This window comes from Crotalus tigris, unplaced genomic scaffold (genome assembly GCF_016545835.1).
Source record: "Crotalus tigris isolate CLP2741 ecotype Arizona unplaced genomic scaffold, ASM1654583v1 scf7180000024337.5909745, whole genome shotgun sequence".
Taxonomy (NCBI): Eukaryota; Metazoa; Chordata; class Lepidosauria; order Squamata; family Viperidae; genus Crotalus; species Crotalus tigris.
In genome coordinates this window covers 2500001-2526397 of record NW_024100507.1, presented here as the reverse complement: position 1 = coordinate 2526397, position 26397 = coordinate 2500001, and the positions used below count along the sequence as shown (strand labels likewise).

The 26397-nt window shown below is 40.4% G+C and overlaps 1 protein-coding gene and 1 long non-coding RNA gene across 6 annotated transcripts in view; both read left to right on the top strand.

Moving 5' to 3' along the window:
• LOC120300033 overlaps positions 1–6334 on the top strand; it is a 50351-nt gene extending 44017 nt beyond the window's left edge. For both annotated transcript variants that reach the window (XR_005554530.1, XR_005554531.1), the window contains one exon: positions 5650–6334. This is a non-coding gene — a long non-coding RNA (uncharacterized LOC120300033). The remainder of the gene's footprint in view (positions 1–5649) is intronic.
• A 6427-nt stretch (positions 6335–12761) lies between these two features.
• MAP2K6 (mitogen-activated protein kinase kinase 6) overlaps positions 12762–26397 on the top strand; it is a 209097-nt gene continuing 195461 nt past the window's right edge. For 2 of the 4 annotated variants that reach the window (XR_005554511.1, XR_005554512.1), the window contains exon 1: positions 12762–13929. Coding sequence is in view for 1 of the 4 variants with exons in the window: in XM_039325365.1 (XP_039181299.1) it covers positions 13917–13929 (13 nt within the window). In the remaining 3 variants the exon portion in view is untranslated. Of the gene's footprint in view, positions 13930–14397; positions 14966–26397 lie in introns of those variants that run through there. The other 2 variants (XM_039325365.1, XR_005554513.1) reach the window with 2 other exon arrangements.

The window sequence follows — 26397 nt, the reverse complement described above, 5'->3', positions numbered from 1 at the left end:
GTCATCCCAGCCTCATTGAGGTCTAGAATCTTGATCTCTCTGCATGAGGGACATCCGGGTATAGTTCGGATGAAAGTGCTTGCACGCAGCCATCTCTGGTGGCCTGGGCTCGATAAAGCCATCGAGGCCCAGGTGCACGGGTTCCAAATGTGCCAACAGTCAAGGCCTGAAATGCCTCAGGCCCCTGTGGGAGGAAACACAAGCCCTTTGGTCAAAGGTACATATAGATTACGCTGGGCTCTTTCAGAGGCAATTCTTTCTTCTCTTCGTTGACAGCCATTCCAAGTGGCTAGAGGTTGTGCCTGTTTCCTCCACTACTACTGCTAGAACCATCCAGGTGTTGAGAGGAATCTTCGCTTCTCATGGACTTCCAGATGTCCTGGTCTCAGATAATGGCTCCCAATTTACCTCTTTTGAGTTCCAGGCTTTCCTACAGGCCAACTTGATCTGGCATGCAACTTCAGCTCCATTCCACGCATCTTCCAACAGCCAGGCTGAGAGGATGGTGCGCACTACCAAAGATGCTCTGAAGAGGATCACTTATGGCAGCTGGCATCACAGGTTAGCTGATTTCCTTCTTGCACATCGCACCACACCTTCCACAGCCACAAGAAAGAGCCCAGCAGAACTCTGCTGGGGTCACCGCCTCATCACGAACCTGGACAGGTTGCACCCAGACCGGGCGGCTTCACAGGTGTCACAGCTGAAGGCACCTAGGAGACTACAGGTGGGCAATCCGGTCTGGGCAAGGAACTACGGTCCTGGACATCTCTGGGTCACAGCAGTGGTATGCAAGGTCTCTGGGCCGCTGTAATACGAAGTGGCCTTGGACGATGGGCACGTCATCCGACAGCACATAGACCAACTGCGCTGGAGGCTGCCCAGCAACACTTCTGCTCCCGGCTCTGCTCTCTGGGGGGGTGGAGGAGGACCATAATCTTTATTCTGGACCACAGTCTCCCGGCTCCAGCGGGTTTTCACATGCTGCCGCACATGTTCCAGTGGCAGAACGGGGGCATCCACAGGATTCAGCTATTGCTCCAGAATGGGGGTCATTCCAGGCTTCAGCAAGTGCTCCATACAGGGAGTCTCCAGAAAGGGGGTTTGCCATGGAGGCAGCTCCTGATTCTGGCACCTCTGGCACGCACACGGGACCAATGGGATATTGGGGCACATCAGCCATTCAGGTCACTCCAGCTGCTGGTCTTGGGCTCGAGGGACAGTGCTCCCAAGAAGAGTCCATTATGGACTTGGGGAAATCCACCCCACCAATGGACTTGGGGAATTCCACGCCCCCCCAAGGAACCCTGGCTTGGATTTAGAGGATCCAGCCAGTCAGCAGCTGGATGGGTCACCTGGGTCTTTGGGGCATCAAAGTCCTGGTCTGCCTAGCCTGGCAGGCGAGTTGGCAGGCCAGGCACACACTCCTGCCATAAGAAGGTCATAGCGGGTCAAGGGTCCACCCAAACATCTCAAGGACTATGTGAGGTTTCTGTCAAGCCAAGGGAATCTTGCTAGTCCTTAAAAGAGAAAAATGCAGAACAAACACTCAAAGTGAAGGAGTGTTGCATTCAGTGTATTATTTTGTTGTATTTTTTTTCTTTGAGTAATTATAAATGTAAGAGTGCTCTGCCTGAGTGCAGGCATATTGTGCTTCACAATAACATCCAGTCCGTTGAACACATGTATCTGTGCTGCTATACAATAAGGTATTATTGTTTCATCCAGGGGGAGGGGTGTTATGTCCTGAGCCTGCTGAAGCATCCAGCAGGCTCAGAAATGTTGCAAAGGGTCCTGGGCAGACTGCAAACTGCCTGGGACTAGACTGGCTGTCTCCAGCCTTGCGCACATGTGCAAGGGCAGGAAACAGCCTCTGCAATGATTGGTTGATGCTGTCCTTTGCAAGGACATTATAAAAGGCCTGCGCGCCATTTTTTCTGTTGTTAGTTGTGGAAGAGAACAATAAAAGAAGGTTTGTTGTTATACTATGCGTCTCCTTTTAATGCCTCCAACCTGCGAACTTAACAGTAATGGCTTTAGATATTTAATGCTTTAGTCTTATTGTACGTGGCCCAGAATCACCTGCTTGTGAGATGAATGAATGAATAAATAGATAAGTAAAAGTGAAACAACACAGAAGCAAAATGTTATCAAGGTTAGACATAGCAGGATTACAGCATTCAGATGTTTCCCTATATTTTTTTCTAGTAGGTGACAATGACTAAGGGGAAATAGCAATTACACTCTAAGAGAAGATGTATCGACACATTTCCTAACAATAAGAGCAGATTTTGACCGTGAGCTATTAAAGGTGGTCCAGATCTGTGTGCAATGGATGTTCTGGAGAACTTAATTTATGCAAGATCCCTTCCAACTCTGTTATTCTGTATTCTCTATGTGGCTACTAATACAATTACCTGTATTCTTGCTTGTTTATACATAATCAGCAAGCTGAGGTAAATTACTGGTAGGGGGACCATATCTGGGCTGCAAAAAATGTCATTGCTGCCATCTCAGGGTTAATACAATTATGGTAAAATCATAAGGCAAATATTTTTTGTACTTTCTAAAAAAAGTATTTTAAGGTAATCGGGGTAATTACACGGATCATCTTTCCTCATTTTTATTTTATTCTTTTGAATTATGTTATATTTTCTGGCAGCGAAGAAATGCTTATTCCCTATATTGGTTTACAACTGGGGAAAATTGACATGGTCTTCCCAATGACATCCATTTCTTTGAGAGAACAATTCCATAATCTCACCATTTGCCAAGCTCCCAAATTTTAATCACATGACCGTGGGGATGCTGCGACGGTCATAATGTGATAACTGGCTGTAGATCACTTTTATCAATGGCCTTGTAACTTTAAACAGTCACTAAACAAATGGTTGTAAGTTGAGGATTACCTGTACACACAAACAGAGTGGGGATTGCTAAATCCTATTAATTCAGCCAATACTTCCCCATTTGCAGTCTAACCATAAAAAGGGTGATACAGAAAGTCATCCATCCATGCATATCCAACCTCTCCATCTCTTGCCAAAATAACAGTGTGGGACTTATAGGATGGGGTTACTGCTTTTGGAGAAATTTTGGAACTATAGTAAAAGCACATTTATTCCCAGAACCCAACTGAGAAATTGCCACTCATTTAATCAAAGTACAGTGTCAGCCAGTCTGTTGAAAAAGCTGCTTGAATGAGAATGTTGGGGTTTGGTTGGACTTATCATTTGCATGACAATGGTGTTGCAGGCCTTGAAGGTTTCTCTTTTTTTGTGTGTTTAAAAAAAAAAATCTGCTTTTGGAAGCTAAAGCTGAATACCAAATCAGGCTGTCTGAACCATTAGAAAGACCGAGGACACTGCTTCGAGTTGTGAATGCAAGTCTACAGAAGAGCATCACCCCCTGAGCGTTTCCTTCTTGGCCCCCGAACCATTCCTCTTGTCCATTGCCTTCCAATGAAGAGGAAGATCTGGCCCACTCACCTTTATGCCATGCAGTAAACTGATCTAGACTGGCTATGGAAATTAACTTTGTCCACAGATGCTTCGACCTTGAAATGGATGCTTATTTAAATCATAAGACATGTGTTTTATATTGCTGGAGTGCTAGAAAATTACAATGCCTGACATCTCACGCTCTATTTGCAATAAAGTCCAGTGATCCCTGGGCCATCCATAACAGATTTGAAGGCAATAATGTTGGCCCATAAGCATTTCTAGCAGCACCCTGATGAATTTTCAAATTTAAAAAATTCTGATAGCGCTAAACTTGTCTCTTGAGCACATTAAAAAAAAATCACAGAAAGAATTGTGCATTGCAAAACGCACCACATTGAAATAAACAGTGCTCACGAGTTTGACTTTTAAAATGGCTTTAATTTGTTCATGCAGTGTATCTAGAAGATTCTTGATGATCTTTAGGTCCTGAATCTGCAGTTGGGTTAAGGGTTTCTTGCCAAATGAAGGCTATGCTGCTTTGCTAAGCATCTGTCTTTCTGGTCCTTTTGTTACAATGTAGGGTTTGCCTCTCTCCTTGCTGAGCTGTTGTGACCCCTCCTTCATCCCTTTGCCTCCTTTAAATTGTATCATAGCTATTTGAAGAGCAAATGGGTTGTTTTTAGAGGGTTTCTCCCATTGTTATGAGCCACACACTTTTCCTCCTGAATTTTTTTATAGGTTGCCCTACCTTCTACAAAAATTCTGCTATAAAACCTCTTCTAACACCACTTCCTAGGCTAGACTTGACCAATGGGTGACCTCCGGTTGCAAACGTAAGACACACGTGCATGCATACACAAAGCAAGTTAGCTATCTGAAATTTCCAGTGTGATTTATTTTGAAAACATTAAAAAAAGAAAGAAAGAAAGTAGATGCTTCAAGGATACATACAATGACAGGAACAGAGGAGACTGAAAGTTAACCCAAAGTTAAACCCTCCAGAGAGTTCCCTTCCTACCCAAGGCAGGATCCGCCACACACGTTTATGCATTTCTACAATAGGAGGGAATGGAATGCATGATATCATTTATTATTATTTACTACCTTACATCAAATATTTTTTCCTTAAAAACTGTGCTCTAGTTTCTGATTTTGCCTGTGTGGCGCATAGGGAAGATATTTTTGCTTCAGTTTAGTTATACATTTGGTCCTTGACTTATGATCATAATTGAGCCCAAAAGTTTAGTTGTTCAGTGAGATATTTGTAAAGTGAATTTTGCCCGGTTTTACGACATTTCTTGCCAGTTATTAAGTGAAGCTGATAAGTTAGTAGCACCACTGTTAAGTGAATTTGGCTTCCCCATTGACTTTGCTTGACAGAAAATTGCAAAGGGAGATCACATGACCTTGGGACACAGCAAGGGTCATAAATATGAACCAGCTGCCAAACATCTGAATTTTGATCATATGATCATGGGGATGCTTCAAAGGTCGTAACTGTGAAAAACAGTCATAAGTTGCTTTTTTCAGTGCCATTGTAACTTTGAGCAGTCACTAAACAAACTGTTTAAGTCAAGGACTAACTGTACTATACATCTGTTCTGGATGTTTTAATTTTGCTACTGCTATGATTTTCCCAATTTTGATTTCTCAGTCTAATATTGACAGCAAAGCATGTCTTTTCCAGTGTTGGGTCAAATTTATTTTCATGGCCATCAGTACTGTATGTATCTTAATACATTGTGATATTCTTCATTTATTTCTCTGAAAAAATTCCTGGTTAAAAACACACACACATACACGAAGGTTGCAGTTCAAGCTTTGCTTTTAACATTTGTTTTATATAATTTTTCCAGTAGTTTTGAATTTTTTTTCACCTAACCCATCTATGGATCTGACCTTATCTTACTCCCCATTTAGGGAGTAAATGTTTATCCATTTAGTGCCAACTCAGTTGAAAACTAGATTTCTTGCAGCAAGATGGCAATGTAGTTACGAACCTTACAAGGTTATTATCTCCACATTTTGACAACCAGTTGGCCACATTCCAACTAATTAAGGTATTGTAACTTTTTTCTAGTGGGCGTCATGTCAGTTTTTAATAGGGACGCATGTTGTAATGGCTCTGTTTGGGATTTTTTATTTTAGTCTGGTGTTTTTCCCCTTTCCAAATAAATTTGCTGATTATTCTTTGCTGATCTTGCAGAATTGTTTCTGGGATTAAGACTGGTGCCATTTGACTTCCAGTTCCAGTTTGCGGCGACTCCGGTCGTGTGAAGAGACTCATCTCTCCCCCGGCTGTTTTCTTCGCCAGTAGACCCCCTGCTGGGTCGAAAGTCGCTCTGGAGGGGCGACTACTGAGGAGTAAGCTTGCTGGTGACTGCGGGAGGGCGGCAGCTTCTTCTGCGGCTCCACCTAACTCCTTAGGGCCAACGGAGCAAAGATCGTCCTGCAAGATGGCCGATTCCTTAGCTGCACCAGCCAAAAGTCACAGGTACATCTAAGCATGAAAGACCCACTGCGGATGATCCGGGTGAGAACTCTCCTTCTCCTCTTTTCACCCTATTCTATTTTTTACCTGTAAAAGCTTTCTTGGAATTAATTCCCTGCCTTGAAAGAGTGGCATTTATATGCGTGGGAAGAAAGGCGTTTCAACAAAAGGACAGATCAAGTAACTTTAATGACTATATTTTATTTTCATTTACTTTGGGGTACAGAAAAAAAGAAAAAAATTTAGAGCTTCACTATCACCTTATACTGGAAGAATATCTCTTTCTCCACCTTTTCTTTTAAAAGAGAGAGAAAAGGGAAAAAATGGTGTCTGAGAAAGATTTTGTAACCCACTGAGGACATCTTTGACAAAAAGTTAATATTGCAATTGTCTGTTTTTCCTTGGAGATGAAGTGGATTTGACCTTCAAACCTCTTGAAAAGATAAGCTGATCCAGCTGTGGGAAATTGTGGGGGTGGATATTGTTTATATATAGCCTCCACTAAAAGATAAAAGGGTCTCTCTTCAATTACTATTAAAATGGAGTTTTACTTAAACTAAACTGTAAACTTATATTAGAAAAAATTCACAAAGCCACTGAAGAAGTATGTGCTAAAATCAAAGAGATTAGTACAGAAATTAGAGCCAGAAGCCTTGCTCCAAATTCTCCAAACCTTCAAACTGATCTCCAGACCTCATCTGACTATGCTATAAATCAAAACATACTAGAAGAAGAACTAATTGAGATTAAAGAGGAATCTATTTTACCTTACAAGCATTCCATCTATATTCTCAAGGATCAGAAGAACCAAAGACTGAGACTGGAACTTTTGAAGCAATGAGGGTTTAATGACAAAAGAGCCAGATGCCCAATACAGAGGATGGGCTGTTTTCTATCGACTCAAATGATATTACAAGAGACAAAGGGAGATCTACTTGCTGAGATGGAAGCCTTGTTATGGAAACCGGCCTGGCACCAAAAGAAAGCTAGAATAAGACTGAAAAGAGAAATTTAAAACTATATGTAATGGATTAAAAGGCACTGTAGAAATATGGATTGATTTAAGGTTTAAGATTTAGAGTTAGAAGCGAGAGTAAAATTTGTGATTACCAGAATATATATGTTAAATAGATTAAGAATGTAATTTTTGGGAATAATGGGTTTATTTGTATGAAAACTATTTTGTAATGGAATGAATGAAAATGGAAGAGGTTTTATAGTGACTTGGATTGATTTAACAATTAATTGAGTATGCTAAATTAGTAAGATGATGCTTTGTGTAATAATATGGTTGTTTTTAGACATAACAATTACTGGGATGAGATTTGAATTTTGCCTAACGGACTGAAATGATTTAAGGTTTGATATTACTTTGTTTTGTTAGGGATAGACTAATTGATGGATTGTATATGTATAAGCTAGAATTATATTTTATTTTAATTAGGATAAATATTGAGTAGTGGATGAAGAAACAAGAGAGATGTGTGATAAAATTAAGTTTAGGAGACTAAGAACTAGAATACATTTGGAAGGGATACCCAAAGTGATAATATGTTTATTTAAGGCTTAAGTGGATTATGGTAATTGTAAATTAATGAAGTTTAAAAACAGGATTAGGATTTATAGAAATTTAATGTAGAAATGGATTGTTTTAAATATGTTATATTGTTTGAGAGAAATAGGGAATATTTACTTGAGTTATTTTATGTGGTTTTGTTGTTGGATGTTTGATTCCCCCAGCACCACAGTGCGTCTCGAGCACTTTGTTGTAAGAGTTAAAAAAAACTAATAAAACTTGTTCTAAAAAAAAAGACTGGTGCCATTTGAACTTTAAAAATTTATCTTAGTTAATATAAGCAATATATTTAACAATTGCAATTGATGCTAACCTGGAGAGTTTTAAAATTTTCTACCTTCAATTTTTTTTTTAATTGTCACAGAGAAAGGATTTACTTTATCTCACCATGCCATCATGCCAAACTGTCAGCCCTCTTTGGAATAGCTTATTCTGAATAAGAGGGTTCTGGGGCTGTTCCGTGTAATATATAGCTTGGCTCTTAAAGCGAAAGACAGTTTATGGAACTTTTCTATTCTGCTCTCTGGAAAATGAATTGCTCTATTGGAAATGGCAAATGGTTTTGGGTGATGAGAATAATTACAGCTGGTTAACAGATCCCAGTCCACAAGCAGTTTCTCCCAAGTTCCAAAAGTTGACCGCATGCAACTCTGCTGACAACTCAGCTTGAAAGCACAGGTAGTGCCTTCTAAAAATAGCTTCTTTCCCATCACTCTGGCATTTAGGAACTGATCTTCAAAGTTAGTGCCTCTCTCAGATTCCTCACCAGTTGGCTTTGTAGCATGGATTAACAGGAGTTGATATCCACTATATAAGTTATAGTGGAAACAGGAGACTTCAAATTTATTGATATCCGCTAGAAAACTTACTCCATTAGCAATGGAACGTCCAACAGATTGCTGCCTTTTCTGTCTGACAATATTATTTTTCAGAAGAAGAAATAAAGGGTCGGCTATCCTGGACCTCATCCCAACAACTGGCATTAACCAATAGATTGAAGGCATTAAATGCCTTGGATAAGTGACTTGTGTCATGTTGGAATTCAAGGGAACTAGAAGAGGAAAACCTGAGAGACATCAGTCAGGCGTCTAGGACTTTGCGAAGGAATGGGTGTCTGGGGAAGGAGAGGCAAAAAGGGTGCACAAAGGATTAAATTTGTGTTGTTATTTTGTGCTGCAATCCCCATGATTTATGCATTTGTGTCTGGATCCAAGTACAAAAGGCTGGGAGTTGCAAGTTGAACATACTCAGTTCTTTTAGTCATTATTAAAGAAGAGAAAATGGAGGCCACCAATATCCAAAAGCTATCCTGTGCAGATCTGTTCTTTATTGAAAATGAAGGCAAGACAACCAATTAAAAGAAGGGAAATTCAGACTGAGTTTTTTTTTTTAACAGTGATTAAGCAGTAAAATAGTTTGCCTAAAAATTGACAGGTTCTCTGTCACTGGAGATTTTTAAACAGGTTGGATAGCTATCTGGAAGGGGTGGTTCAATGGTTTTCCCACTGCACTGTAGTTTAGAATAGATGATCCATATATTGTATGATGCCACGCAATTGATTTCTGCAAACCTGATGGGTTTTGCAAATATATAAAACAGGAGAATTCCAAAATGTCTTCAAGAAGAAGAAAAGACACAGTGCATAGATCTTCTGAATTGTTTTGCCTACAAATTTCTGCCAGGGATATACTTTATGACTTTAAGGAGACACATTCCACTGTTCATTAGATTACAGTCACAGTTATGCATTACACTGCCACTTGACTATGGGTCTGTCAGCATTTCCATAATAAACCTTTAACTTCTGTGATCTATTGCCTAACTATTAAAAATATTGCTTGAAGCAAAAATTTGGAAGCCTGAATGTTTTGGGAAACCAGTGAAGGGAATTTGTAGCAGGAACCATCTCTTAATTCTATGTGTATTGCATCATGGATACTTTACATCTGTAGCTGATGTAAGGTCGAGGTATAATTTTAGAGGTCCTTTGATAATATTGCCTATAATTCCGCCAATTACATTTCTGGCATGCCTGTCTCTTCTAATAGAAAATTGTACCGTATATTAAAAAATAAAATATACTAGAAAAATAGATCTCAAGATTACTTTTATAACAATGTATTTTTATACCTTAATAATGTTGAGATCTATTTCTGTACTCTTTGCAATTTTGCTTTATAACTCATTAACTTATTAGTTTATAGCATCACACGGCGGTATATAGAACACTTCCTCCTAGACCAGGCAACCTTGGCTCTTTTATGACTGGTGGACTTCAATTCCCAGAATTCCTGAGCCAGCAGACCTATCAGCCTGACCTCAATACCTGGGAAGATTCTGGAAAAGATAATCAAACAATGAATCAGCGAACACCTAGAGACAAACAAAGTCATTACTAAAAGTCAAACACAGATCATGCCAAACAAATCTTATTGCATTCTTTAACCAAGTGACAAAATTAGTGGACCAGAGGAATGCTGTGGATATAATTTACTTGGACTTCAGGAAGGCATTTGACAAAGTAGATCACAACCTACTACTTGATAAGATAGAAAAATGTGTGTTAGACAGCATCACCACCAGATGGATCCGTAGCTGGCTGACCGGCTGTACTCAGCATGTGGTCCTCAACGGAACCGCATCTACACGGAGGAAAGTGTGTAGGGCTCTGTTCTGGGTCCAGTGCTCTTCAACATCTTCATCAACGATTTGGATGAGGGGATAGATGGGGAACTCATCAAATTTGCAGACGACACCAAGCTGGCAGGAATAGCCAACACTCCTGAAGACAGGCTTAGGATACAGGAGGATCTGGACAGACTTGAACATTGGGCACTATTTAACAAAATGAAATTCAATGGTGAAAAAAGTAAGGTTCTACATTTATGCAAGAAAATCCAAATGTACAGGTATAGTATAGGGGGTACCTTGCTCAATAGTAGTAACTGTGAGAGGGATCTCGGAGTCCTAGTGGACAATCACTTAAATATGAGCCAGCAGTGTGCTTCAGCTGCCAAAAAAGCCAACACAGTGCTAGGTGCATTAACAGAGAGATAGAATCAAGATCACATGAAGTATTAATACCATTTTACAATGCCTTGGTAAGGCCACACGTGGAATACTGCATCCAGTTTTGATCAAGATGTAAAAAAGATGTTGAGACTCTAGAAAGAGTACAGAGAAGAGCAACAAAGATGATTAGGGGACTGGAGCTAAAACATATAAGGAACGGTTGCTGGAATTGGGTATGTCTAGTTTAACAAAGAGAAGGACGAGGGGGGACATGATAGCAGTATTCCAATATCTCAGGGGCTGCCACAAAGAAGAGGGAGTCAACCTATTTTCCAAAGTGCCTCAAGGCAGGACAAAAAGCAACAGGTGGAAACTAAGCAAGGAGAGAAGGAACCTAGAACTAAGGAGAAACTTCCTGACAGTTAGAACAATTAACCGGTGGAACAACCTGCCCCCAGAAGCGGTGAATGCTCCAACACTGGAAGTTTTTAAGAAGAAACTGGGCAGCCATTTGTCCGAAATGGTATAGGGTTACCTGCCTGAGCAGGGGGCTGATTTGATGACTTCCAAGGTCCCTTCAACTTTATTATTATTAATTATTCATCTTGCATGCTTAAGATAGTTCAGAAACAGTTATATTATTGTAAAATCAGTATTACTACACTAATTTTTAAAGTTCCTGATTGAGTTTTGTTTTCTGATGCAATGGTTTCTCCTTCCTGTCTTTTTTTAATTAAATTTTTTATCCTTGAGTCATAGAAATATGGACTTTACATTGGTGAAAGTATCAATTTCAAAAAGCAGCTTTATTTGGAGCAGCTGAGATCTTGCAACAAAATCTTAAATATCATCAAACAGCAACATCTCCCTATCCCAGGTCCTTGGGCATGACTTGATAGGTAAAAAAAAAAAAAAAATCCAAATACAGTCTCACATCTGATAGTCATTTCACAAGAAGTGAGTTACAAAACATCAATTTATTTAAGTATCACCATCCATTTCTGCCTCCTACATGCACTCTCTGCTACCTTTTTTAACATTTCAGATTGGATTGGGTTGGATTTCCTATAATGTACAGCTGGATCCTAGCACAGGAAATCAACAGCTATGGTATAGTTAGTATATTCAGCACAGAAAATTTCGTTAACTCTTTGGAATTAAACTTCTGTCTGTATTGCATTCCTAATAAGCTTTCTTTTCCATTTAAAATCATTGCATTGAGGACCAAATTATTTATTATGCTTAGTTTGTGCAAGTATGTGATTTTCTGATTTTCCTGAATTGATTTAAAGGGAAGATGGCATTTTTCTAATTGTGAGAGAGAGGTGATCTGAAATTAACATGCCAAGTACTTTCTCTACACCTGTCTTTCATGTATTATTTCAATTTGTATCGGAGTCCCCTTACTGTGTGACACCTTAAAACAAAAGTTATTGCTGCTGGTTTCATAGTAATTCTGGGGTGAGAAGGAAGTGGGGAGAATGCAGTTTTCTTCCTTGTGATTTCCATCTTGATTGACTCTCATTGCAGTAGAATTCAGGTAGTTCTCGACTTACGATTGCAATGGTGCCCAAAATTTCCAAGGGTGAGCAAGATATTTGTTAAATGAGTTTTGCCCCATTTTACGACCTTTCTTGCCTAAGGTGACCAACTTTTTTACAATGAAAAGGAGGATACAAATAAATTGAAGAAAAAAATATCCTAAATAAAAGAAACATTTTATTCATTGCAACAATAATACAGACAACTTGCATGTGCAAAGTTTGCCAGCCAGGTGTTTTGGCACGCTCAGCAGCAATTCCTATTGGCTTTCGAAAGCCAATAGTGGGAGTAGCATAGCTCATGCAAAAGTTGAAAAAAAAAAACCATCAAAAAAAGGTGCCGGAACGCTGTTCTGAGCGTTCTATAAGGGGGAAAAAAAGCCCTGCAGATTAGTCTTAAAATATTGAAAAGGAGGACATGAAGGAGGACACTTTTTGAGGGAGGATAGAACTTACAAAAGGAGGCTGTCCTCCCTAAAGGAGGACGGTTGGTCACCTTTACTTGGCACAGTTAAGTAAATCACTGCAGTTGCTAAGTTAGTAACACAGTTGTTAAGTGAATCCAGCTCCCCTATTAATTTTGCTTGTCAGAAGATTGTAAAAGATGATCACATGACCCCAGGAAACTGCAACCATCATAAATATATGCCAGTTGTCAAGCATCTAAATTTTGATTACATGACCATGGGGATGCTGCAATGGTCCTGTGAAAAATAGTTATAAGTCATTTTTTTGGGGTGCTGTTGTAACTTTTGAACAGTCACTAAATGAATGGTTCTAAATCAAGGACTACCTATAATCCCATAGTCATGTAAAACAATACAATACCCAATTTATATCGAGCAGGGCGGTTACAGCGTTAGTCCCATTGAGGCTAGTGATTACACTATCAAAAATAAATATGAAAGTACACCATGAAGAAAACTCTGAAGCCGTGATCCAAAGATTACTAGCCATATAAACCATTCTCCACGGCAGTCCGTGGAAGTGAGTTGTAATCCGCGGAAACCTACGTCGCAACCAAGGCGTAAACTTTACAAAATCCTTGCTGAAGATTTTTTTTCCAAGAGAGCCAGACTTTTGCCATCCTGTATTCATTTAAGCAACGAGAGCTGCGGAAGGGAAACCGTTCGCCAAGCTTCGTCGTGGGAATGGTCACGCAGGGAAATTGGCCGATGGCGGAGGCAGACCAGCCGACTGTACCATGCAACGCGCCTCGGTCTCTTTCTTTCCAACACGGCAACTCGTCTTGTTATGAAACTGCCAACTGCTAGATAGCAGATCTCTCAACGTGCTCCCAATGCTGCCTCTTTAGCCGCCGTTGGATTACAGAACAGAAGACGGTGAGCCGCCGTTTCCCTTTGCAATGATCGCAAAGATCAAAGTATTCAATCAAATCTATGGATTGCCTCCAGGTAGATGCCTCCTCTGCATGTCTGGTTATACACCTCGTCGACTACGAAGTAAATAGCCTTTTTAAGGGGCACCCTCGACTAACTATTCGGAAGAACTACATTACCCAGAAATCAACGCGCTGTTCGTGCAAAGGACGTCTGCGCACTAAGACACTCGGATCCAAGTTTGGAGCTTTTAGCTGCCAGTCCTGGCCCATCATGTAGGTGCAGCACAGCTTTCCTTCCCATTGCAATAGCGGGAGAAACCCCACTTTGCAATCTGTTTTGCAAGGCGTGCAATTGCAGCTCCTTCCTCTGCAAGGAAATCTGCTGTGAGAAGTCAGAAAAACTCGAGTTGCATGAAGATTGAGCGCTTGCAGTTTGCATCTTTGTTGCAAAACTAGCTACAGAAGGCAAAGTCTTTTGTGTTCCCCTCCCCCATCAAAGCAGAGGGGAAAATGTCTCAGAGAGGTAAGGCTCGGACTTGCGTTATTTGCAGATATGCAAAAAGTCGTTCATGCATTTTGAAATTGCATGCATGCAATTTGCGGGATACCATTGCATTTTGAAGTTTGAGGCGCTGAATAGCTCTCAGTTGCATTTCCTGTTTGGTATCTGTGTGCTTTTTGCAGGCGCACAAGCGCACACACACACACACACACACACACACACACACACACACACCCCGACGCGCGCACACATACTCGGGCGCGCGGCGTGCACGCATACACAAGAGTTCCTGTAAGGCAGGGCTTGCAGTTTAGTTGTGCATTGACGTTATTTGCATTCTTTTGCTGGGATTCCTGAGCTTGCCCCCCCCCCCCGCCTTTTGCAGTGTAGATTGATAAAGGGTTTTGAAAAGCTTATGCAAGAGTAGTTCCCCCCCCCCCCTTTAAGGCCAATGCAGATAAATCTGCAGAAAGCTCTCAATGCAGATTTAAATCCTTGCGTGCGTTTTAAATCTCCGGAGGAAATGGAAGGTGAAACTTGAGTGGAGTTACCAAGATTAAATATAAGTCTCGGTTTCTATGGGAAAGTATTGTTCTGATGCCCAGTGTTGAGCTCATTTTCCATAGACTTGGCTCCCTCTCTTCCCCCCCCCCCGTCGCAAGTAGTATGCGTATTGCAAAGGCTCGATTTGAGAAAGTTACGCAGGGAGCTCGCCTCCTTTTACTTTGGAACGCGGATTTATCAGGCGTATGTGTGTTTTTAAGATAAAGGCAGAGCAGAGAGGCTTCTATGAATCTTAATGTGAGATACGGTTAAAGGTTGGGTGAAATGGAACGCTTGCATTTTTGACACGAATTGAGTGCGGCTTGCCGTGGCTCATTCAAACTTTGGGAAGAATTCGCTGAACATAGGAGCAGTTGTTGTTTGAATTGGGGGCCCCTCTCGTCTTGGGGGGCTATGTTCTTGGAGTTTTCTGGCTGTATCTTGGGAGAAGAGTGTGCATCCGGGACAGAGGCTGCGGGATGAACTCCGAAAGGCCACTTGTAAGAGTTGCTCGGTGAGTAAACACGCCTAAGCCAGACAAGGACAGAGACAGGCGTCGCGATTGCTGTTCGGAAAGGAAAAAGCTGGTGGCCAGTCTCTATTTTCCCTACACGGCAGGCACACACACACTGCTGCTTTTCGGGGTGGCCGAATTGCATAATTGATTCCCCATTTGCTGCAGTGATCTCTCCCGGCCAAATGGAGGTTTTGGTACTATAAAAGCTCTCAGGCAAGTCCTTATGGCCAGGCTCTCAGGATGCTTAAACCGAAGGTGGCTTTCGTTCAGGCTTTATCATCCAACGGACTAATTTAGTTAATAGTTAGAAAGGGATCCGTCCTTTGATACGTGGAGGAGGGAAAGAGGTGTAACTTTTTTTCGCCTCTCTCCAAAGCCAATGAGGGCCGAAGGAAAGATGCGGTGATTTTTCACATTTTATTTTTTTGCCTCTGTCTTCATTTACCGCCAAGCACAAGCTAGTCTTTTTGCCTGTCTGGGAAGAAAGATTGCTTTGGCCACGCTAGTCTTCTTTTGACTGCTTTCCAGCCCCATCCAATCTCAGCTTCCTCATATATTTAAATGTGCAATATAGCATTTCAAAGAGAGAACTATTTTGACATTCTAATATGGAAATGGACATCCTTATGCATAATCTCCTCCCCTCCCCCCTTTTTAGAGAAAAGTGCAACCTTGGTTGTACTAAGAACCGGAAGTACTGTATGTCACTATAAAAGTGTATCTCACTACTTCTGGGCCTTGGTTGAGTGTGGTATCTGGTCTTATCAGTTTAATATTTGTTATATTCCCTATTTGAAAACTAGTGTTAGGCAGATTTGAGGATGATCCAGACCTTATTGGCCTCTGAAGTGTCCCAGGTTTCCCTGGCTATATTGACATATATGATGACGTTTTTCCTTGACTGCCATATTTATTTACTTTTCTGTAGTAACTTGTTTTTAATGGATTTATGATTGCAGCCCAGAGTCACTTGTTTGAGATGGGTAGTTATAGGAATTGAATAAATAAATAAATTAAAGTATTTTTTTTTAAAAAACTACATGGTGATTATGAGATGATTTCCTGTTTTCTGTTGTTTGGTTAGCAATCTGTACTTACAAAATAACATGAGCTAAAGACAAATTCCTTCCCCAAAGATCTTATAATCAGCACTTAGCTAGAGAGAGTTGATGCATCTTAATAAAGGATTAATGTAAGTAAAAAGCAATGGAATTTTCTCTGGCCTTGCAGTATTTTTCTGAAGGGAAAGACTAGGACTTTGTAAAAATGTAAATTGTTGGGGGTCCTAAAGAATATAATATTTAAAAAAAACAGCTTGGTAAGTTGCAGTGTAATTTTCTAAAATGGTTGATTAAAAACGTAAAAAACAAAATAAACCTTGCCACCCAAAAATAATAAAATATACAGTCAGACTTCCATAAATTGCAGTAGGTGTCACACTTCCCAAGAATATCTATTAGTGAAGTTGTGGTTGCATTTTGTTTGTGTTTTGAGGTCAGTATTGTGGAATTTAGTCCACAACTCTTCATTTCCATCTGCAGAAATGGTTGGCCTAGATCTATATGGAGAAAATTTAATTTTAGTACCAGTAACTCTAATTGTGGCTTGATCTTTCTTTATTCCATGTTCTGCCATCATTCCAGCACTTAATTACCTGATGTACCAATACCTCTGTTGTGAGAGTCATCTTTTGCTCTCATAATGCAGAGTTGTTTTAGAAAATCTATGGCTTGTTTCATGTAATAAATACTTAAGATATGCCAGCTGGACATGCAGTTTGGCGCCTTCCTTATAATGGATTTCTGTGCCATCTTGTTCTCATTTCAAGAAGATTTGGCAGAAGGTTGGAGACAGATTACAGAATGAGAATTATCCATGTGGCATACCATGTGCAGACTTGGCATGAAGAAGCAGTTCTGGCTGGCCTCCAACTATCAGTATTGAATTCAGTGGTATTATTTTCCATCGATCATTTGAATAGCTTTCAATTGTATCAGTGATTGATTGCCTAAGTGTCATCAAGTCATTTTGATTCTTAGTGATCACATTCTGGGGTCCCCAAAGCCTTGACCTCACCAGCCCCCTTCATGAAATTTCAGATTGTTTTTTGATTCCCCCAAACATTCATTATATGAAAACAATTTACTAAATACTGCTTAAAGTAATAATACTGTTATTAATAGGTGCCTTGGGTGCAATACCAAAAATCATTGGAGTGCCACTTGAACGCTATTGGCATTGACAAATTCACCACCAGTCAATTGCAGAAGGCAATTGGAACAGTTTACATCCTGCAATAATATCTTGTAACATCATCAGACTTCCACATCTGCCTAACTGAGGTCTTTGGGAAGGACTGATAGGTGGATAAAAATGCCAAATCCAATCTGAACATCTGGATGACTGTGACAAACCATAATAATAAGTTTGACCCCCTTGGATGTCAATACTGACCCCTTTGGAGAGTGCTGACATAAGATAGATTTTTTCCAGGAGGATCTGTCCCCAGCCTGATCCTTCAGGTTTTCCAATGCCGCATCCATCACAGCAATTGTTTGTTTATTTAAAACATTTTTGTAGCTGCCCATTTTATATTGAACTCTGGGTAGCTCCCAATCAACAAAGCTCCATCAATAAAACAACATAATACATATACAGTATCTATTAAAACTATAAACTTAAAAAAACCTTGGCACTGAAACTAAGCTTCCACCATGCAATCCCTCATTAAATCCTTTCATCCATCTCATTCTATCCCAGTGCTTGGGGAAAAATAAGTGCTTTTTGGAAGGCTAGGAAAGCAGAGACCTCAAGGAGAAGGGTATTCCATAGGGTAGAGACTGCCATGGAAAAGGCAGGCTTCCTAGATTCCATAATATAAGGGAAGGGATTACTAGGCGATTGTATGTGATCTGATAGGACAAGTAGATATCCTTAGAGAGAGGTGATCCTGCAGATAACCTAGCTCTGTGCCATATAGAGTTTTAAAAATAATAACCAGCATCTTGAATTGTACCTGGAAGGAGACTGGGAGCCAGTGTTCTGAAGACCTGTTCAAATTACTGCAATGTGCTCTACATAAGGCTGTTTTGGAAGACCACCCAGAAACTATAAGTGGTTCAGAATGTGGCAGCGTGTGCATTGATGGCTACCTACCCAAGGTTTACCCGTGTAATGTGATTTCATATTCCTCCTTAACAAAATTCTTTAAATTCACAGGGAATACGCTCAACTTCACATTTTGAAAACTGGTTGGCTTTCTGCTTCCACTTAGCTTAACTTGGAAGTTTATGATTTGTTCCTGAATCAGCTGCTGACCACATATTTGCTGTTACAGTATAACTGAGCTTTTCTAGTAGTAATACAGTTAATTTGATTTGCTAATATCCATTTGTGTGTGCATGTGTGTGCGTATGTATACACAATTCTTTTAGTTATTTGAAGATTGTATTGGCAATGAAGAAATCATTGGATTGCCAAATGTTCATAATAGAGTTCCGAACAAGAATATGAATGCAGTGCCTTAAAGCAGCTGTGTGTTTTTATTGATTTGCATAGCTGCTTTGAAGTTTTTTGTTTATTTTGCTTGTGATCTCAGTAATGTACATGTCTGTGTAGAAAACCAAAGATGACTTTGAAGCAACTTGAACTTTTACGGTGCAGATGTTTTAATGTTTCAAAAGGAGACATTTTGTTTCAGTTGATGTGCTTCTATAGCTCTCATATATTCCCATTCATTCATTGTTGGACACTGGAAAACTTGATGCTGTTTCAGGATTCTGGGAACTGCAGTGCAATACATCTGGGAAGTGCTTGATTGCAACAGGTTGCTATAGATACAACTTTCATGTCTTTTCAGGATCAGCTCAATTAATTTTCTTCAAGTGATGCAGGTTCAATGAAGAGTGATGTAGATAAATATTTGAACTAATAGGTGAATTAGTTGACATAGTTATTTAAACGATGGGTATGCATCTGTAATTGTGAATTACTATGATTCTTCTAGACTGAGCTTGAATACAGCATTGCATGCGGAAGAATGTTAAATAATTGGGTTATACTAGAATATATTCTAGTTGGCCCATCAGGAGGCTTTGCAATGCCTTAAATCACAAGGAAATTAATTTATGAGGTATCACGTTAGTCAATGGCTGAGGAACATATAAACTATTAAGTTTACAAAGATCTATTGGTAAATCACATTTGCTGATTTTCCACTACATGCTAAGCTATAAGTCATGATTTACACATTGCAATGGCTAGGTTTACCCCAAATCAACCAATCTGCTTTATAGTTTAATATTAGTATTTATCTTCCTGTTATTTTGACTTTTGGATAGCCTCTGTGCTATCTGCAGCTATCTGAATGTGAGAATTTACCTGTACTTTTTCGTTCTGTTTAAAAGGCTTATTTGGAATAATCTCCATGGCGTTAATTCCAAAGAAAACTTCATGAGAAATAGCATGCATGACTTCTGCTAAGTGACTGTGCAAGTCCTGTGCCCTGTCTTACACCTAACTATTATTTGAATGCCACTCAAGAATTAAAGTGAGTGTTTGGGCTTGTATTCTATGAGTGGGTGAATTCAATCTTTTTAATGAACAGTCCTTTTAAATGTTGTAGAGCAATTCATAAAAACCTCACTTTTTCTTAAAAGCTTATGGAAATTGGACCTCTTCTGAATGAAATTCCACAGGTATTTTGATCACCTCTGAGCCTAAGGGCCTGAGAATGACACAAGAGAGAAGACATAACAAAACTTCTGCCCAAAGATGTTGGCAGTAACCATAGTTGCTCTGCTTTTTGTGTGATCTCAGTCACGTTGCTGATGTAATGAAATGTGAATTACCATTTACAGAACCGTTAAAAAGGATAAATACTTAAATAACACCAATTCTGTTGTTTCACCAAGGGATAATTAGTTCTGAGTGCTTGCAAATTAGTACTTAGCTGAAATAAGTCACTGATAATTATTTTCAGGTAATAATGAGCATAACCAAGGCCAAGACTTGGAATTCTCTCTGCTGCCATAGAAAATGCGACAATACTTTGATGTTCAAGTAAAGAGTCCTTTCCAATTCAAATGGCATTTTATTTATTAATTATTTATTTGTTAAATTTATTTGCTGTCCTTTTCCACGTGGGGCTACTATGGGCTACTTGCAACAATAAAAGGGAAAAAAATGAGTAAAAATGTAAACATAACAGGAATAAAACAATAAAAGTAAACAGTGGAAATACAATAATATAAAATTAAAAATAAAAATTAAGAGACAGTGGAGCCATTGGGGGATTGAAAGTTTTCCCTGTGTGAATCAGGTAGATAAAAGTCTTGACGATCTACATGGTAAATAAAATTTGTTGACTAAGTAAAAGAAGTATTTCTTCCCTTTAGACAATTCCACACAGAAGGGCCTGCCTGTTTGATTACGGTTGTGACTTCACTCTGGAAACTGGCTTTCAGATTTCCAAAGCAAAACAGAAATCTATAAGCTTAAATGTCATATAGAGGATACATAAATCCTTCCTTTGTCCAATGAACATAGATTTTTTTGTCTGTTGCTGAACTATGTGACATAGTTGCCTCCATGGTAAGAGGTACTTTTTAGTATCATGACTACATGTCTTCATGCTGCTGTATGTTTTGGCTATATGGCCACCTTATTGTGATGAAAGATTTTCAAATTGGTCATATTTCAGCTATATGTATATTTGATCTCTGCCCTTTTTGGCTAATTAAGTCTTAGATGGATGGATGAGAAAAGTCTCTTAAAGGAACACATAGGCAGCTATAGTAAATTCTCTACTAAAAAACACTCTTGGGATTAAACCGTGGGTTCTAACTTTTCATTTTCCATTATATTGAAGAAACCTATGATTGTATTTATTACATTTTTTTCTCTTATATCTCCCATTAGAGGTTGTTGGTGTGTCAGTCATTCCTTTCTCCATTTTTTATGTAGCAGCCATATGCTTTACCTGGGGCTGACTTTGAAGGTCACTCAGAGCCTGTAGTTTGCTCAAAATGAAGTCCCTACTTCCTGGTAGCTGAGAGCCAAACTGTCTGTATACAGGTAGTCCTTGAGATAGGACCATAAGGATCATTATGGTCGCATGTCATGGCAGTTGTTAGTTAAAATGTGTCACCTAATAACCCCCCCCCTCTCCCCAATGAAACATAAACCATATATGGGTCATTAAATGGACTGTGGGGTGCCTCCTGGGTGTGGGAGGCTATTGGAAGCCTACTACAGGCCCAGGCCTACTTGGCCTGGCCCTCACAAGGCTTCTCCCACCCCTGTGATGACTCTTTCTATACTTGGGTCCCAGCAGAGCTTTTCCCACTCCCACCGGGCCATCCACCAGGGAAATGCTGTGAACATAGTATACTGAGACTTGAGCAAGGCATTCATCAAAGTAGACCACAACTTACTTGGTAAACTAGAAAAATGTGGGATAGACAGCATCACTACCAGATGGTTTTGTAACTGGCTGACAAACCATACTCAACGAGTAGTCCTTAATGATACTACATGGAGGGAAGTAAAAAATGGGGTACCACAAGATTCTGTCTTAGGCCAATACTCTTCAATATCTTCATAAATGACTTAGATGAGGGAATAGAAGGGGAACTCATCATATTTGCAGATGACACTAAGCTAGCAGGAATAGCCAACACTCTAGAAGACAAGATCAGTATCTAAAAAGATCTTGACAGACTTGAACAATGGGCCCTATCCAACAACATGAAATTTAATGTGGAGAAAAGCAAAGTTTTACACTTGGGCAGGAAAAACCAAAGGTACGAGTACAGATTGGGTGAAACCTGGCTCAAAAACAGTAACTGTGTGAGGGACCTTGGGGTCTTAGTGGACGATCACTTAAATATGAGCCAGCAGTGTGTGGCAGCAGCCCAAAAAAGCTAATACAACCGTTGGTTATATAAACAGGCATAGAATCAAAATCACGTGAAGTATTAGTAACACTTTATAAAGCCTTAGTAAGGCCACACCTGGAATACTGCATCCAGTTTTGGTCACCAAAAAGAAAAGTGCAAAGAAGAGCAACTAAGACGATTAAAAGCCTGGAGACTAAAACAGTGTTTGAGACAGGTTGCACCTGTGATGACTTCCTGGATTTTTCATGGAGCATTCTTAGTAAAAATACAGAAGTGATTGAACTTTCTTCTGGGATTCTTTTCCTTGTTTTTTATTTCCTAATTTAGTCCACTGCCTTGGCGGTCTCCCACCAAAGTATTAACCAGACCAAGGCTGCTTTTTTTCTAACTGAGACAAGGGTAGCCAGGGGCTACTGCCTGTCACTGAATATTGATGTGCGGTCTCAGATTTTCTTCTGGCAGGTTTTGGTTGGTTTAGTCTGATGGATCTGTGATTTCTGTTTTGACTGGAGTTTTATTACTGTGTTTTACCTGCAGTTTATTCTTGTAAGCTCTCCTGATTAGTCATAGACCCTGCAAAGCCTACTTGATAAAACACTTAATACTGTATAAATAAACAGATGGCATGGTGAGGAAGATATGTCCCTAGATACACACACAAATCCCAGTGTGTTTATTAGCGTGATCCTTTAGAATCCCTAATTTTCCTGCTGTTTTGAAGGGGAGGGGTGCAAGGGACAAGGAAAAGATAGCTTAATGTTAAATTGCCACCTTTTTTTTCCATTCCAGCCTAATACAATATTATGCATCTTCTAGGTTAATACTCTTTCACATCTTGGTATCTGAATTATGTGTTTCCAATTGTGGAATTAACCTGACAATTGAAATGCTGTGAAATGTAGTACAAAATATCCACTCAACCCTAGTTGAGCATTTGTTGCATTGAAGAAAGTATAATGATTTATATTTATTGCATGGGTTTTAGTTGGTTGTGTCCCTGCCTCTTGTTATTGGGAACAAGAACCTCCCTTTTGTTGAGTATCTGGGAGAAGGGGGGGGGTAATGGTTTTTATTGTTATTTGAACCATGAAGGCAATACATTTACTTTAGAGGTAAGAAAGATCTGTTTCCAAAATACGTGTGTAAAGGTGGAGAAAAAAGTAGTATAATTGCTGTATCATTGATATTGTGTATAAGAGTTATGGATACTGACATTTAGGTTTTTGATTGCAGCATTGCTAGGGCTGCTCTTCCCTATGGCTCAGGTTGCTGCTGATTCAGGTGATGTTTAGGAAACAGAGATGTCAACCTACATCCAGTTAAGATTTCTGCATCCTTTATCATTAGAATGAATAAATGTTACATTTCTATTTTATCTTCTATTTCATAAATACAGAATTAGTTAAAAGCCTACGATGTTAGTCATATTTTAAATAGTATATCATGTACAGATATCCCCCAATTTACAATCATTCATTTAGCAATTGTTTGAAGTTACAACGGCACTAAAAAAAAGTGACTTACAATGGTACTTGCACTTACGGCCATTGTCGCATCGCCATGACCACATGATCAAAATTTGAGTGCTTGGTAACTGGCGTGTGATTATGATGGTTGCAGTATCCCATTTGCAACCTTCCCAGCTGGTTTCAGACAAGCAAAGTCAATGAGAGAAGCCAGATTTAGTTAATGACTGCACTTAACCATTACAGTGATTCACTTAATTACAGTGGCAAAGGTCATAAAATTGGGCACAAGTCACTTAACAACTGCCGTGCTTAGCAATGGAAGTTCTGATTCCAGTTGAGATCGTAAGTCAAAGACTACCTATGTAGCTTCTGTCTTCGATGTTTTTAGTTAGCAATTTTTAGCTAATGCTACAGTCAGCAGAACCTGTGCACCAGGGGTGTCAAAGTCAATTTCATTGAGGGCCGCATCAGCATTGCGGTTGCCCTCAGGGGGCTGGGTGGGTGTAGCCAGGGTGAGTGTGGCCTACTGGGTGGGTGTGGATGGAGTGGGTGTGGCCTACTGGGTGGGTGTGGCCAGCTCTCCATCATTCGCGTCAAGGATGCCTGTGGGGGCCTGGGCAGGAGTGGGACAGATCTGAGGGTCTCTGGCAGAAGGGTGTGGGACCAGGGCAAGTGCCAAGGCATGGTCCACTGGAGGAGCCTCACTGTTTCTCTCAGGCCATGCAGGGGTGGCCTTATGGAGCTAAGACTGAATGCGTTTCAGCGTAGATGGCCATTACAAAATTGTACATTGGCTCCCGGCTGGCCTGGGCCAGGGCCAAGGCAGAGGGGGCCATTCCCTCACTTTCCAGGATGGCTTCGCGTGCCACATGAAACTACTTTGCGGGCCGCATCCTGCCCCTGGGCCTTGTGTTTGACATGTCTGCTGTACACCATTATTAGGATTTCTGGTCACTGCTTGAATCATGCCTGACATCAGAAAAGCACTTGATTTATTATAGGCATTCAAAGAAGACAAGATATTGTAAATATTCAGGGCTTTAATGCTATGGTTTTACATTTAGGTTTGCTTTCATTAGTTTAAGGATTTCGAGAAAACATAAAATGGGATTGTATATCATTTATTCAATATCTTTTTAGCTGAAAAGGATCCATGATGGCTTACAAAAATAATAATAACAAAAACAACAACAACAATAATAACAACCTTAAGTTTATAATCTGAAAGATGCAATTCCTCTAAGGAAAGATTTGTGAGAGGAAAGAGAACCCTCCCCCCCAATAAATATAAAAACCTGCTTTTATGATACAAGTAATTCTTGGTTAATGATTACAGGTAGTCCTTGAGTAACGACCACAATTGAGCCCAAAAATTATATTGTTAAGCAAGATAGTTAAGTGAGTTTTGCCCCATTGATGACCCTTCTTGCCATGGTTGTTAAGTGAATCACTGCAGTTGTTAAATTAGTAACATGGTTATTTAGTGAATCTGACTTCCCCATTGACTTTGTTGTCAGAAGGTTGCAAAAGGTGACCCCAGGACACTGCAGTGACCCCAGGACACTGCAAGCATCATAAATATGAACCAGTTGCCAAGCGCCTGGATTTTGCTCATATGACCATGGGGATGCTACAATAGTCATAAGTGAGAAAACCGGTCATAAGGCACTTTTTTCAGTGCTGTTGTAACTTTGAATGGTTACTAAATGAATGGTTGTAAGTCAAGGACTACCTGTATTACCTCATAACTGTTGTAGCATCTGATTTGATAATAGACTACTTTTGTCCAAAGCTGTGCTCAATACATTACAGCAGGGGTCCCCAACCTGTGGGCCATAGCCCAGTAGTGGGCCATGGTCTGCTGGCCACTGGGCTGCAGGATAGGATGGTCAGTATGCACGCATGTACGTGCACACCCCCTCACTTGTGCTAGTGCTGCTGCTGTGGTGTGCAAAAACAGGACATCGCGCCATGGGGCGCAAAAATACATCGCCACTGTGCCTCAGGGCATGAAAAAGGGGTTGCCGTTTCACCTTGGGGCATGAAAATGGGACGCTGCTGCGCCTCAGTGCATGAAAATGGCTGTTGCTGCCATGCTTTGGTGTGCGAAAATGGGCCGCCGCTGTGCCACAGGGCACAAAAACGGGCCACTGCCATGCTGCAAGGCGCAAAAACAGCCGCCGCCGTGCTGCGAGGTGCAGAAACAAGGGGCGGCACCATGCAAGAATGAGGCAGGGCTAGTGAGTATCACGAGGACGCTAGCTCCGCCCGATTTGTGGCACGTCCGTGCTTGCAGCCCTGTGCTCACACGGATGTAAAATGCTTCCCCCTCCCTTTTCCTCCAGTCTGCCAACCAACAAAGGTTGGTGACCTCTGCATTATAGGCTACTTCTCCTAATATCAGACATTAATAATCCTTGCAGGTATGCTATGGTGACTGATCAGTTGTGATTGAAATAATACAGATGTTCACTAAAAGGATAGGTTTAGCTCAGGATGCGAGCTGCTAAACTTTTGTTCCTTTTTGCGGCATTAGTGTAATAGAGTGGGTAGAACAATCTTATGGAGGTGACTCTTTGTGCCAGCTTACTGTGGACTGTAGAGGGTGAGGTTTCCTAAGAACAAGCAGAAGGGATTGAACCAACTTTGTTGGGTATGAAGGATGCTTGGCTGTCATTGCTGACACTGCAGTTTGCAGCTGGAGATCAACTAACAGTCTTTCTTCTGGCAGAGAGCCGTTCAGGCTTCATCCCAGACAAATATTGCCCTCCAAGAGGATATAGTTAAATGTCATCTACAAACATCTTTGTTTTATCACTTTTATCTCTTCACATAAACAGCATAATAAGTTGTTTATACTGCTGATCCTGAATAGGTATCACAATCATAGCTATAGTTAATTTACGGATTTTTAAAACGGCAATATTACATCTCTTAACGACAGCAGAGAGACAAATTGTCCAGGACACAGGTCGGCAACCTGCGGCTCCGGAGCCGCATGCGGCTCTTTGAGCCTTCCCCTGTGGCTCCCAGCCTCCTCTGCCTTTGCAGAGAGAGACAG